Source organism: Stigmatopora argus, chromosome 20 (genome assembly GCF_051989625.1).
Source record: "Stigmatopora argus isolate UIUO_Sarg chromosome 20, RoL_Sarg_1.0, whole genome shotgun sequence".
Taxonomy (NCBI): Eukaryota; Metazoa; Chordata; class Actinopteri; order Syngnathiformes; family Syngnathidae; genus Stigmatopora; species Stigmatopora argus.
In genome coordinates, this window is record NC_135406.1 from 3207793 (window position 1) to 3223522 (window position 15730).

The 15730-nt window shown below is 41.3% G+C and overlaps 1 protein-coding gene across 9 annotated transcripts in view; it reads right to left on the reverse strand.

Moving 5' to 3' along the window:
* Positions 1-15730, reverse strand: part of sorcs2 (sortilin-related VPS10 domain containing receptor 2) — a 69043-nt gene that overhangs the window by 22252 nt on the left and 31061 nt on the right. For all 9 annotated transcript variants that reach the window (XM_077588333.1, XM_077588332.1, XM_077588330.1 and 6 more), the window contains one exon: positions 9390-9489. In XM_077588333.1, the coding sequence (XP_077444459.1) occupies positions 9390-9489 (100 nt within the window). The remainder of the gene's footprint in view (positions 1-9389; positions 9490-15730) is intronic.

A 15730-nucleotide genomic window follows, 5' to 3' on the forward strand; every position in this document is an offset into this window, starting at 1 on the left:
GTCCGCTCTTGCTCGTTTTGTCTTTTTGCTGCTTTTCTGTTTTAATGATTTGATTTGGTGATTCTTAATGATCCCATTTACTTTGTTTTGCTTTGTACTTTGTGCTTTTGCTTTGTTGTTCTGCGGCCTTTGTGAATCTACTGTCTAACTTATAACTATGCCTTTCCTGTATCTGCATTCTTACCCTTTTGCTACTGTCACAATGAAATTTCCCGAATACGGGATGAATAAAGTTATCCAATCCAAATCCACATGTGTCAAAGTGGCGGCCCGGGGGCCAAATCTGGCCTGCCGCATCATTTTGTGTGGGCCGGGAAAGTAAATCATGAGTGCCGACTTTCTGTTTTAGGATCAAATTAAAATGAAGAGTATAGATGTATAAAAAATCCTGATTGTCCTCCTTTTAAATCAATCATTGTCATTTTTTTATCTTTTTTTTTCTGTGTTTTTAGTTCAAAAATCATTTTGTAAAATCTAAAAAATATATATAAAAAAAGCTAAAATAAACATTGTATTAGATCTATAAAAACGGAATATTCAGGGCTTTTAATCCAGTTCTTGTAATTTTTTAATCAATTTTTTCAGTTTTTAGTTCAAAAATCATTTTGTAAAATCTAAAAATATATATAAAAAGCTAAAATAAACATTGCTTTAGATCTATAAAAACTGAATATTCAGGGCTTTTAATCCAGTTCTTTTAATCCATTTATTTAAAAAAATCTAAATATTATATCTAAAATGGTCCGGCCCTCATGAAATCGAGTTGACGTTAACGCGGCCCGCGAACCAACCCGAGTCTGACATCCTTAGTTTAAACAGTCGGGGGTCTCCATGATATAGATTTACGGCACCAATTCTCATTTGCATTAACACACTGGCTGTCAGTAAGTGAGTGAACATAACCACACTAACAACCAACAAACACACAGAGAAAAAGATTATGATCAAAGCAGCCCCCCTGCTGAGTTTTTGGCAAAAACGCGTGAGCGCCTCAGCCCACCCCGGATGCTCGCGTGCTCCGTAATGACACCCCGCCTCTGGTCGCCGTTGTCGGCGGGTTGGGGGTCGTCTTTGCTGAAACAAATCCCCCGAGCTTCACATTTGGGGGTTGCTGCTTTGAATAATGCATGGCCATTGCGCATGTTCAGGTTCATCTGCGGCTGATGATGAGAACCCCCCCCCCCAAAAAAAACCCAAGCGCCAGGTTTTGTTCAAAGGACAGAAGGAAGATGGAAATTATTCATGAATAAAGGAATACATTATGAAGTCAAAGTAAACAAAGACGGTGACAGCCAGACCATAAATGAGCCCAATATAGAGATTTGAATACAGAAATGTGTCAATTCAAATAACCAGCTCGGAGACAAAAGCAAGCTTGTAATCAAGCCAAATGAACATCAATACTGCAAAATCATCCTCTTATCATGGAACAACTTTTCCCTGGAATTACCATGCTGCTATGCAGTGGTGGGCCATCAGGGCCTTCTCTGCTGGCCTAAGAAATATCTGAATCATATATTATATTTTGTCCATCAATGCTTATTAAATAATTCCAAATTGTCTGTTAGCTTCCTTTCCCCCTGGTTACACTGCTTCCAGATGTGTTTTCATATTGAAGCATTTTACCAATCACATTTCAGCCATTATTTGTTGCCAAGGTCAGAAATCTGCCTCAAGGCCTTCACAATCAGTTCTGCAGGCTCTGCTGCATTAAACAAGCGTCGATAAGACTGTTGCTTTAACCAATCAGATTTCGAGTTGGTGACACCAAGGCCTTCTCGCAGGCGGAGGGATATGTCATTGCCTTCTCGCAGGCGGAGGGATACGTCATTGCCTTCTTGCAGGCGTAGGGATACGTCATCGCTTTCACCAACTATGATTGGCTAGTGATAGAGTGGCCTAGCCAGAGCTACCAAACTGTATCTGGAGCGAGCTGCACAAGCAAATATATTGTTGTGTTGATTTAAAGCCATTTTCAAGACGGACTTTTCAAGAAAAAAAGCTGGACATCATTAACGAACATTTTCAGCAATAAATTGAATGAAAACGTATGCCAGAAATACGACAGGACAGGCTGGACTTTCAGCATTAGCTTCGATGGCGATAGAAAAGAAGGAAGAAAGAAAGGATGGATATTGTGTACAGTTAAAAAGGATTTTTGGTGAGTAAAATATGGCTATATTTCTAAATAATATTTCAATTGTATGAGGTTATTATTGATTATTTTTTATGTGTCGCAGCTGTAGCTGCAGTAGAGGTTTTATAGACATAAAATATTTTTTGAGGGTTGGATTGATTCGATGAAGGCGTCGCTAGAAAATGCACGGACCGCCGCTGCTGCTATGTAAACATGTGGTTTGATTTGGCACCCTAAAATTAAACAGGCATGGGTATTAAACTACAGCCATGTTTATCACTGGTTACACTTTACATTTCCGAACGGCATGTCAAGGAAGAAAAGCTTCTCTATTGATATGTTTAACCTTTATTTACTCATATTGTAACAGTCCGTATGCAGTATTTAGCGTGGCTATTTAACCCTCATCCTTTCTTTGTTTCCCAATTCAATTATTCAAGGCCATATTCAATTATTTGTCACGGGTACGCTGAGGGAGCAAAGTGCCTCACTTAAAGTTCACCTGGAGTCGCCATCTTCGCCACTCTCACTTTATTTCCAGTCTACACACGACCTTTCTCCAACAGCCTTGTCATGTCTGAAATATTCAAGACAACACTTGGCCCTAAAAGCAACTCTACCCAAAAACAACGGACAGCAAGTCATTTTCGTAGCTGCACGTCAACCAACGGCTTAAAATGGAAGCTAAGTCCGTTAGTCCGTTTCTCCACATGCACCACATTGTTTGTTTTTTAAAAAGTCAATATGTCTACAATATCTATGCAGGGCTAAGACATGGTTTGACACACGAGGACACTTTCAGACCTCATCGCCGTCGGAATGTCAATAATCCTGGCGAGATTGCGCAGGGGAAAAATGAAGGTCAAGCCTGCTTCGTCACTTTCTATCTTTTCGGTAAAAGCACATTTATTCTTATGATCAATGTTCTCCAAAGGTGGTCCAAATGAGAAACTGTCTTATTTCTACCTAAATAAAGTCAAACAAGCCATTTTGTAAACATAATTGAGCAAATAAATACAAAACTCCCTTTTTTTTGCAAACAAAGCTCTTCTTTCTATCAGTTTTTTTGTTATCACGTCAACTGTTGACATTCTAGCGAATAACTTATTACAATTTCCAATTAATCTCTCATCTAAATACAGTATCCAAACAAACAAAATCATGTGGGTGACATTTTCCCAGTGGCGGTCCGTGCATTTTCTCGTAGCGCCTTCAACGAATCAACCCAACCCTCAAAAACAATTTTTATGGCTATAAAACCTCGACTGCAGCTACAGCTGCGACACTTAAAAAATAATCATTAAATCAATGAATCAATATATTTGACTCACCAAAAATCCTTTTTAACTGTACACAATATCCACCCTCCTTTCTTTCTTCCTTCTTTTCTATCACCATCGAAGCTAATGCTGAAAGTCGAGCCTGTCCTGTCGTATTTCTGCCATAGTCTGTCTTGAAAATGGCTTTAAATCAGCAAAACAATATATTTGCTTGTGCAGCTCGCTCCAAATACAGTTTGGTAGCTCTGGCTAATCACTAGCCAATCATAGTTGGTGAAAGCGATGACGTATCCCTACGCCTGCGAGAAGGCATTGTGGTGTTGCCAACTCAAAATCTAGCACGAACCAAAAGGAGCTGGTGGTTGTGTCTTGTTTAGGTTTTCAAAAATGTAGAATCCACCTGAATCTTTCATGATCTGTACCTTTTTGTCCAATTTTCCACACTGGTGACATCCCATAATAGAAGGTCGAGTTGGTTGTAATGGTGGTAAGTGATAAAACAGCGTGTTGCATCTTTGTCAGAACAGCAAAATGCGGATCAGGGCTGGAATACCCTTTCAGATTCATCGCTGGTTTGTCTTGGCAGCTCATTTATTGGCCTCCGTGGTCCATTCGAGTGTCCTGATTGGCCCAACAAATACTGGAAATGTATTCGAGGACAACCTGCATTTGATTAGCGAAAAGCAAACTTCTCCCTCTTCTTCCCGATGTGAATTTTCTTCCGCAGGCTTGGTGACCGACCGGACGTGTGTTTGTCGAAGGAACACAAATGATGACTCCCAGTCGGCGGGCCCGAGGTTAAAGCGCCAATTAGTCGCGTTAACGAAGCCTCATGAGCCTCCGCGGAGTTTCTTCTCCAGGCTCGGACTCCTCTTTATCATCCCTCAACTCCCAGCGACCTCACAGAGCGCTTTACTAAAAATACACAAATAGCCCATGCTCATTCAGCCGATAAGGCCATCTTAGTCTTGAAGAAAAAAAAAAGAGAAACTAAACGCTTGCTCGTGGCCTGGCGATTGAGGATTCTGCAGCCGCTCGCTCCATCTGGGATCGGTTTGCGTCTGCGAAAGCGCCATTGCACGCCGCATTGTTGGCTTGGGCCACTCCGGCGTTCGCGCAAAAAAGCGGTAATTAGCTGATGGGCAACACAGCGGACGCCGTGTTGTCTGCGGAGGCTCAGCAAGCATGAAATGAGCCCTCCAGAAGCTGTTATTGTTGATGAAATGCTCATCGATTAAATGAGGCTTGCTTGGCTATGAGCAGGGAACGACTACTGAGAGGAAAAAAAACACACTTCCGTGAGCTGTGGCAGAGTTGCTTTGCGCTAAAACGTTTTTTTTCACCGTGAAGAAGGGCAGAAAATACGTTTTTTTCCTTCGCCGTGGCCGTTTTCAAAACACCGCAGAGATTAAAGATTAACTATAGGCCAAGGGTGTCAGACTCGGGTTTGTTCGCGGGCCGCATTAACGTCAACTCGATTTCATGTGGGCCGGACCATTTTAGATATAATTTTTAGATATTTTTTTTAATAAATTGATTAAATGAACTAGATTAAAAGCCCTGAATATTCCGTTTTTTTAAAGATCTAAAACAATGTTTATTTGAGCTTTTTTTCTTAGTAAGGGAAAATCTATTTTAATCATGATGTAAAGTGGAAAATAGAAAATATTTTTATATATTTTTAGATTTTACAAAATGACTAAAAACTGAAAAAAATGGATTAAAATAATTTCAATTATTGATTTAAAAGGGGGAAAAATCTGTAAATATAATATACATCTATAATCTTTATTTTAATTTGATCGTTTGTTCGCGGGCCGCATTAACGTCAACTCCATTTGATGTGGGCCGGACCATTTTAGATATAATTTTTAGATTATCTTTTTTATAAATTGATTAAATGAACTGGATCAAAAGCCCTGAATATTCAGTTTTTTTATAGAATTTTTTTAGTAAGGGAAAATCTATTTCAATCATTATGTTCCACATTAAAATGGAAAATAGAAAATATTTTGTATATATTTTTAGATTTTACAAAATGATTTTTGAACTAAAAACTGAAAAAAATGGATTAAAATAATTTCAATTATTGATTTAAAAGGGGAAAAATCAGTAAATCTAATATACATCTCTAATCTTCATTTTGATTTTTGAAAGTCGGCACTCATGATTGACTTTCCCGGGCCGCACAAAATGATGCGGCGGGCCAGATTTGGCCCCCAGGCCGCCACTTTGACACCAGTGCTCTCGGCACTTTAGACTGAAGTCAGGCTTCTTGTGTAGTCCATATTCCATCATCTTTTCATCTTCTGGCCGATAAAAAGTGAGCAGCGGGGCGTAGTTTGAACACCCCTAGTTTCTATTCATCTTCTAATAAAATATTCTTGGCTTGAAGGGTGATCCAACTGCTTCACATTCTTGTCTTGTGCTTTAAGACCATTAGCACTTGGTCCAAGTCTTTGTCGTGTGTCTAATTCAATGTCTTGTGGTGGCCCGGCATAGCACGGCGGCCCGGCAAATCCGTCAATTTATATGCAGGCGCGCCTCCACATACGCACAGACACGGAAAAGCCAGAATAAAAAGATCAATTTTCCTGTTGTACTGTCGATTTTGCCTTTTTATCACTGGCTGCCTCGCCGTCACACTCTGGCAGGCTCGCTCGCCGCCGCCGCCGCATTGAGAGGGCGAAAACTCGAGGGACGGCGGAGGCGAGCCGTGAGTAGACGTGTTCCCGTGGGACACGTTGTACGCTGCAAAAACTGGTCTTCAAAAACAGGACATTTGATTTAAGACAAAAAAGATCCTGGTGCTGTCGGGCTAACGCCAATTCCAGTACACAAATATAGATTTCTCCTTTTAAGACACCGTTTCGCTACTATTTTTGATTAAGCAATGCCAAAGGGGGCCAATGTAAAAAAAAAACTCTCCCAGTCAAAAAGGATTGGACACCTAGCACTGAAACCTGAGTCAAAAAAAGCATGACCGGACATTTCGTCGACGGACAATTCGTCGCCGGACACTTCGTCGCCAGACAGTTGTAATAACAGACGAACTTAGGGTTTCGTTAAGAGGAGAGAGATTTGTTTTCGTCGAAGATGAAGATATCATTTTAATGGCAACTGACACTAATCTCGATTTATTGGCAAAAAGTATGCACTGTTTTTTTGATGGTACGTTCGCTAGTGCACCTGATAACCATCGACTCTATACCAGTGCATACTTTTTGCCTTTTAGTGTCAGTTGCCATTAAAACAATATCTTCCTCTTCGACTAAAACAAATCTCTCCGCTTGTTGGGGTTATTCTGGGATATAATTATATATGTGCGGATTAATCATTATATGTATGTGTGGAATATTAATCATTATATGTGATACATTAATCATTATAAGCAGACGAAAGCTCAGTATAACAAGGACACTCCCCCTTCCCTGCAGCCGGCTCAGAGGACATTTAATTGTTTTTAGGACTATTGACCTGACAGATCACCAAGTTCCGGGCCGAGGACTGTTGATCTGAGTTCGCAATGAAGATCTGTCAAGGACTCTTAAATTGCTTTGACTTGGATTCCGGCAGATGGCGATAATCGAATCAACTTCTGAAAATACTCGCATATTGTTTCAAAATACTGTCGCTCGGTTCACTTTTTATGGAAATTATTATGCTTACTTGTGCAAATTCTTACGCAGTTGTTTTTGGTTTCCGACCTTACATGCAATTGTTCTTGCAGTTGTTTTTTTTACCTTAATGGTGTTATTCGGTTAGCTTATGCAATTGTTTGAATCAGATAACCTTAAGTGTTTTGCTTATGTGCGACTTTTATTAAAGTATATCTATTAATAAACCTATCACCACTCTTAACGAAACCCTAAGTTCGTCTGTTATTATAACTGTCTGGCGACGAAGTGTCCGGCGACGAATTGTCCGTCGACGACATGTCCAGGCACCAAAAAAAGTGACCCAAAATTGAGGCTGGCATTCAAGCTCTTTACAAGATCTTCCTTCTCGCCTCCTGAGGAAGTCTTCAGTTGCTCTTGGCGTCCTTTCGTCATTCGTCGATACAATCATTCATTCAGGTCCCGCGCGCACGCCCGTGCTAATCATTTGCGTTCAATCAATTTGCAGCTCTCATTTGCATTTGTCGAAGAAGGGCGAGAGGAAAGCATGTCTATTCATTCACTTTGACACTTAGACTGGCTCACGTAGACTTCCTGAGCCGAGGCGTGAGCCGGGGCTGCTTTTCAACTTTGACAAATGCACTCAGCGACGGCGAGATATTCATCACGTCGAGCCTAGCGGCGGATCTAAACGTGTCAATAAGATAGCAGCCACCGTCACTTTTATCTCCCCTTCGGGTCCAGGAAGGAATCTGACATGTTCACCAGGCTCGTGGCGACTGTGAGAACCCATTTACGGTATTTGCAGAAACCTTCTAGACCTACCTGGAGTGAGTGAAAATATGTCATATGATACGGCACATGTATGGAGTATTGGTGGCCCAAAAAAGTGCACGAAAGAACACCATGCTTGTAGTACAAGTCGACAAATTTGTCGTAAAACTACTTGCGGGTTCTCATATTTATAGTGCACATACTCACATACTTGTAATAGACGTGCTTGCAGTATAAGTACACAGAAGTACGAGAAGTATAAATGCACAACCATGTAAAATGCCTGTGCAAGTGCAATGAAATACACATTCTTGTAGTACAAGTACATGTTCCCGAATTCAAAGTACACGCTCGTACGTGAAGATGTAGTAAAAGTATGCGCAAGTACAAGTAGCCAGACTTGAGTACAATTAAGTACATGTTCTTGTCGTAAAATTAAATATATACTTAAAATACATGAGAAGAATGTGTATGCATATACGTGTGCATCCAGATTTCAGTAAAATTTAAGTACCGTATTTTCACGACTATAAGGCGCACATAAAAGTCTTAAATTTTTTCCAAAATAGACAGGGCGCCTTATAATCCAGTGCGCTTTATATATATGGACCAATACTAAAATTGCTATCACGATAAAATAAAATAAATCAGTCAATAGGGTACACCGACTCTACTATTTTCCTGTAGACAAAGTACTGCGCAGTGACTGCTAGGATATGTAGTAGTTCTTTTGTGAATACACCCAATGGATTGTGGCCTGTATACATCGACATCAATACAGCTTGACGAAGCATGGAAAGCACTGTTGGAAAAGTTACACTAGCTACCAGCTAGCTACTATTTGTGAATGGATTGTGGCCTGTATACATCGACATCAACACAGCTTTACGAAGGGTGGCAGGCAGCGCCGGGCTAGTCTTCGATAGACAATTGTTCAATCCGGACACAGAAAATGAGGACTTTGATGGATTTGTGGGTGATGATGACATGAGTAAGTTGTAAAATGGCTAAATAAAGTACAACCGAACTCAGTTTTGCTTCCGTTGCCTTTTTAAAAACGTGTTTTTAGCGTGCATTTGGTGCATGTAGCACCAAATTAGTGTGTTCGCCGTTGTAGTATATTGGTACTATTAGTGCAAAGTTATCACAGCCGTCAACCTAGGGTGTATTGACACAAGGACTATATATCCCAGCAGTCACTGCGCACCGGAAATAGCGTCTGGGGCTGCTTCCGTAGACAGCGCTATTACAGTTCCATATATAATATCCTTTGTGTGTATACAATACAGAAATAGCACTCGTTATTGACACTGCGGCTAAAAATACGATGCGCCGAATAGTCGTGAAAATACGGTACTATATGTTCCTGTAGTATTAGACAATGTACTTAATGTAATTGAAGAGCATTGCGTGTATGGAAATAGTCCTAAGTGGCTAATGGTAGCAGGCATGACAGTTGATCAATTCAATTATTGATGAATAATTGAAGTGCCAATATTGCATAATGCTTGTTAACAACGAATGCATAGAAAAGTCTGTTTGGAATTTGATTTAAAGGCAAAGCAAGCTACGATGGCCTACCTTCTTCTTGTTAGTCGGGCAGATGTAGAAGCTGCTCACGACAACGGTGGTCCCTGGCATCAGGTTGAGTTTTGTGTAGGTGGTGCCGTAGTCGGTGGACCTGAAACGGGGGCGGACGTCAGGCAAAAAAAATCAGTAGATGAAATTCACCTCCTTGTTTGAGACCATTACAAAAGAAGCTGACGAGGCCTTTGTTGGTGTCCCCGAGGCAGCTGACACAATCACACTAGCAACTACGGATTACTTTTAAATGACGTATCAATACCAGAGTGTCATTGTATTTCAATTTGAGTCCGACTTTTCAAGGGAACACAACACGACCAAAAGTAAAACACTGCCGTCTATTTTAGTCCCTCATTGGCAAGGCAATTTAGCCATTAGGTAGCCTAAACAGTCATTTCATGCAAATACCAAGAACAAAGAAAGACATTTTTTTCGTTGTTTTTGTCATTAATCCAATTGGGAATGCCTCTTGAAGAATGTTCAACCCTCAAGACCACAGATGCTAGGAGCAAAACCATATGAAAAGGACCAAAAAAAAAGTTGTTGCGCGTTTGTGTCTGCGCGAGTGCGTGAGACGCCACTGGCTAAACCCGTTTTTTTTCCTTCCCTTCTTCAGAAAAAGAGAGAAATGCGGATGCACTTTAGGAAGATGACAGGCGGTGATTCAGCCTGTACTTCGAGGTCACTCATGCGAGGGTGAACAGACGACGGCCCCCCCAAAAAAATAAAAACGACAAGACGGTTTCTGTCAGTGCGAATCAGGCCTGAAGTTAGAGAAGGTTGTTCGGTTATTTCCTCGACTTGCGAGTTTGATTCGTTGTTTTAGCGGGTACATCATCAATTCCCCATCTTTGAAACGCCACTAATCAAAAATGGCTGTGGCTGTGGCTTTCCTTTCACACATGCAATCTGGAATCAGCGTCGGCGTGCGCCAAGTCGCTCGCGGGGAAACAAAAAAGAGCAAACCGACTTGGCTGTCAATTCCAAGAGAAAGGAAGAACAGCAGGCATTGCTTTGGGATAATTTTCATCTTTTCCAAAGCTGTTATTCACTTTTTTTTGTCCGCTACGGACGCCTCGAGAGCAGCTTTCCAAGAGATGAGAAAATCTACATTGCTGTCATTTTGACGTCACTATGGTATTACAGTGGTACCTCGTCATACGATAGCTCGTCATACAAAATTCTCGTCTTACGGCGGAAATTTCGATCGAATAATTCGCCCGTCATGCGATCAAAATTTCGTGATGCGACCAAGCCAGGTCTTTTTTTGCATATCTTTCGTGTATAACAATATTTACAAGCACGGAACGATTAATTCAGACGAGTTTCTCCTAAGACCAGGAAACACGCAACGCGCATGCAAAAAGAGGGCTTTCTGGGTAATGAAGTATACTCGTGCACACAACACCCATAGGCAATGGCAACCTTTCTCAGAATAAAACTTCATTACCCACAATCAATACGTGGGTAAGCTCAACTATTGTATTTCCTGTTATTCTTTCTAAGGAAAGAAGCTCCCGCGATCGTTCTTTAAAGACTATTTCTCGTTGGCAAGTGGTCGTGCGTTATCCTATTGTGAGGACATTTGTGTGCATCATTTTGGGAATATTTTGAAGGCAATACAACAGCAAACAGTCTATCGATAGCGAACGTGAGGGTGGAGGCGTGGCAAACCGCCAACCCGGAAAACGAAGGTAACAAAAGATTACAACAAAATTAGAATTCAGTTTTGTGTAAAGTTACATTAAACGTATGTTTGAGTGTCTGTATAAATTAATCTAAGTTAATTTAAATTTGTTTGTTCCGTTTACGAGTGCGCCCCCAAATGTCTCTGTCTCCCGTCGGCGAAATCTGCCCAATTTTAGTTAGATTAAACACATTTTATTACTATTAAACCACTAGTTATGTGTTACTTTGTTAATAGATGGCAAATTAGAAGAAATAAAACATTTTTTCCAATCCAATATCCTGTTTTTGGTGTTTTTTCAGAGGGCTGGAACAAATTAATTTGTTTTCCATTCATTCCGTCCGCTCGAGTTACGAGAATCTCGTCATACGAGCTCAGTTCCGGAACGGATTAAGCTCGTATCTCGAGGTACCACTGTAGTATTTTATAACACGATTTAGCATGGACAGCACAGTTCTGGACTTGCAAATAAAGCTGCAAATTAGCCTTGCGGTTGGCTATCAGACGCAATGACGATCAATGTTGATCTAGTTCAACGGTCCACATCAATAAGTCCATAAACCAATTAGCTTTGCAGCTTGATTTCAGCCAAATGAGCAGTGTTTGTCTCGGCGGGTAAACATTTTTACTATTTGAATTCACTCGTTGTGCAGAGAAAATCAACAATGAGCTTCTGTACAAGTTGTGAATGTGTAAAAAACCTCCCGACTATTGAATCCACACCGAAATGAGTTGTAGACCCGACACGTACGTCAAGGCGCTTCGGAAACGACCGCTGCTTCAACCGTGCGGACGCACCGGCGCCGTCGTTAACCCGCCTCCCGGCCTGGCCGCCGACTCTATGCAAATGAGCCAATTAACCGCCGCCGTCCGCGTCTGCGGCGGCGGCGGCGACCACCTGTGAGTGTCCGCCTCGTTTCAAGCGAGACTTTGAGGATTCCCACGGGAGGCAGCAGAGGTGAAGTGAAAAAAAAAGAAACAAGCTGTTTAATAGCTAGTTAAAAACGCCAAAACAAAAGTCTAAACAATATTGAATGAGCCAGGCAAAATAAAAAATAGATTTTTTTCCAAAACACCTCTGGTGACATCTTCACATTTAAAGGGAATGACAGGGGTCGCTTTAATATCGGCGATCTAGCGCACTCATAACCAATGTTCCCTCTAAGCTGCACGCAATCATATGGCGCGCACAAAATAAAATCCAAACTTTTTTTTCTTCCTCTTTCCTCATGATTGCGCCGTTCATGCGGCAGCCAGTGGCAGTAGTTTCGTGTTTTACAGCCCTTCTATCTTTTCTTTATTACATTTTAATATTTCTTAATACATTCCTTTTTACTTTACTGTGCAAATAGAAGAACAAGTGGTGAAATCGGGTGAGAACTGTCTAAATCTGCTGTGTGTGTGGTTGTGTGCGAGCGTGCGTGTCTAGTATGTGTGATCGTTTGTCTTGAACCTACACAATGGACTATAAATGGAAATTAGCCCTCGGCTACAATCTTAGATATATATGTTCATTAACATGAATATAAATATGTTCATTAATATGTGCTATCCCTTATTAAATAAATCAAAGCAAAATTATGGAAAAATATTGCATCTAAATGGAAACTTGACTATCTCAAGTGACACGTTCAGCAGAAAAGTCATTTGAACGAGAATGAGAAGTGAGAAGGACAGATGTGTAAAATAAGATCATATTTAAGTCGGATTTGTGCATATTCTAATGGCATTTATGAAGATCTTTTATTCCTAGATATTTTTTCATTCATTTTCTGAACCGCTTGAGCTGTGAGGCCGACGCGCGAACCACTCATCCGCCGGTCCATCCATTCATAGATATGAATCATTACATTTTATTATTACTAAATGATTTATGTGTAGTAGACATGCACCTGCTTATGGCAGGTGTGATACTGGTGTGTGCCCATAGCGAGCAATGATAATGTTGCTCACACTGCTACTCAGTGTGCTCAGGGAGGTTGTCTTTCTGCTCAGTCAAACAAAAAATTAAAGGGAACATTGCTCATCACTCGCCTAATTGAATTCATTTCCAATCGTTCTGTATATTTTGGACAAGTATGGATCACGGAATATGATGGGGCGGGGGCGTGAAGATTATATCTGAAAGCATTGGGTAAAGAGGATTATTGCAAATCCTTTCTGATGTTTCTTTTTCACCCGTCTAAAGAGGACATCAATTGAAGCCAAGTATTCCCAAATGGGCCCGCTACTCTAATGCAAGCGGGCCCTCATTGTCTGTCTTTTCTTCTCCTTCACCAAAAGCTTCTTGTTGCCGAGGTGAGAGTTGATGAGGGACTTACGTTAAGCTGGATGTCCGCGGTATTAAAGACAGTTTCAGAAAAGTCAACGTGTTCGCTCAAAACCGTCCTTTCTTCAAGAGAATATACTAGCGCTTATTAAGAGTCATTTTTTTATGTGGTTTTCGCCGAGTGGCGCTGTTTTATTTCAAGCTGTTGCCAGGAAATGAGACAAGAGTGATGCAGCAGCCATGAGGAGATGAAGTGCCAAGTTAACAGGAAAAGGTTGAGTGTCGTTATGGGATGTGATAACGGGAAGAATTATGATAATATCCCTCGTATAAAACATAAGATTTTTTTTTTTTTATTGCCTGGTGCATTGTCGCCGTGTTACTTTATTTTCCTGCCAACGACGCGGCTCCAATAAGCATGACTATGCAAAAGAGAAAACAAGAGTTGATTATTATTTAGAATACAGGGAGGAAAAAAAAAACAACAACTCTGAGAATTGTTGTGCAAATGCTCCATGGCGTTGAATTTTACAGCTCACGTACAGCGGCTATTAAAGATTTAGCGCTGACGCTTTTTGGGCTTTGACCTGGCCTTGAACCCAGTTTTTTTCCACACACGCGCATCGTTGCGCTTCGCGAGAGGACAAGTCGAAGATACACGGTCCATCTTGAGAGGTTACAATAAAGCAGTGGCGGGCCGTCAGGGCCTTCAAGGCCGTCTCTGCTGGCCTAAGAAATATCTGAATCATATTATATTTTGTCCATCAATACTTATTAAATAATTCCAAATTGTCTGTTAGCTTCCTTTCATTGCTTTCCCTCTGGTTGCACTGCTTCCAGATGTGTGTTTTCATATTGAAACATTTAACCAATCACATTTCAGCCATTATTTGTTGCCAGGGTTAGAAATCTGCCTCAAAGCCTTCACAATCAGTTCTGCAGGCTCTGCTGCATTAAACAAGCGTCGATAAGACTGTTACTTTAACCAATCAGAATTCGAGTTGACAACACCACAATGCCTTGTCGCAGGCGTAAGGATACGTCATTGCTTTCTCGCAGGCGTAGGGATACGTCATCGCTTTCACCAACTATGAATAGCTACCAAACTGTATCTGGAGCTAGCTGCACAAGCAAATATATTGTTGTGTTGATTTAAAGCCATTTTCAAGACTGACTATGCCAGAAAGGACAGGCGACAGGTCACGCTCGACTTTCAGCATTAGCTTCGATGGCAATAGAAAAGAAGGAAGAAAGAAAGGAGGATGGATATTGTGTACAGTTAAAAAGGATTTTTGGTGAGTAAAATATGGCTATATTCCTAAATAATATTTCAATTGTGGGCCAAGTTCTGATATCTGAAAAGCTCCAATGTTTGTATTTAAGCTCCAGTGTTTGTATTTAATCACTAAATGCTGCTAGGAAGTGGATTTTACCCCATTTTAGTGCAATTTTTGCCGTTTCGCCGTTGACAAATTGAAGGTGCTACGAGAAAATGCACGGACCGCCACTGCAATAAAGGCATGCATAATCCAGACCACATGCAGAAAACTAGAGCGATCTAAAAAGCAAGTTGAAAACAAATGCACATTGAATAATCGTTCTTGCACACAGTAGGTTAGTTCCTATTCTAATGTTAGCAGGAAATAAATAATAATAATAATGGCAATGATTTGTTCTGGTATTTTGTTTTAGTTGGGAGGGACCCAGTGGCGGTTGTCCCGGCAACCTCAAAAAGTGAAGAACGGGCCGTGATGCTAGGCGAGATGTGGATTCTGTGCTGTCGCCGTGATGTCCGAGAGGACATTTTGATTAGAGGCTGCGCACAGTGTGTCTGTCTCGTGTTTTGGTGAAGATTGAGCCGCAAGTCGCTTTCGAACTTCGGCCCTGAGGCAACAACCAAATTGGCACTACGGTAGGCGTTGTGCCTCGTGGGAGAGCAACGTCTGAAAAACAGGACTATTTTCTTCTGTTTTCAGCTTTCGAACATCATTTGTGTCAATGGGGCAACTACAAGGGAAATACTATACGATACGTGCGATTTGTTTTGCTAGTTAACTTGCTTAAGGGCCATTTTGACATGACTTGAGACTGGAGTGCTGATTTGAGAGCCTTTGGGTGAGTGAGATCGACATGAGCGAATTAACACAATTTCATGGAGCTGTGTTTTCGGTACTTGGACGTTTCGTCGAAAGACGTTTGGTAGAACGGACGTTTGGTCAACCGGACATTTGGTCCCCGGACGTTTGGTGCCCGGACGTTTGGTCCCCGGACGTTTGGTCCCCGGACGTTTGGTCCCCGGACGTTTTGTCCCCGGACGTTTGGTCGACCGGACGTTTGGTAGAACGGACATTTGGTCACCGGGTTGTTACTGTTGAAACCAGC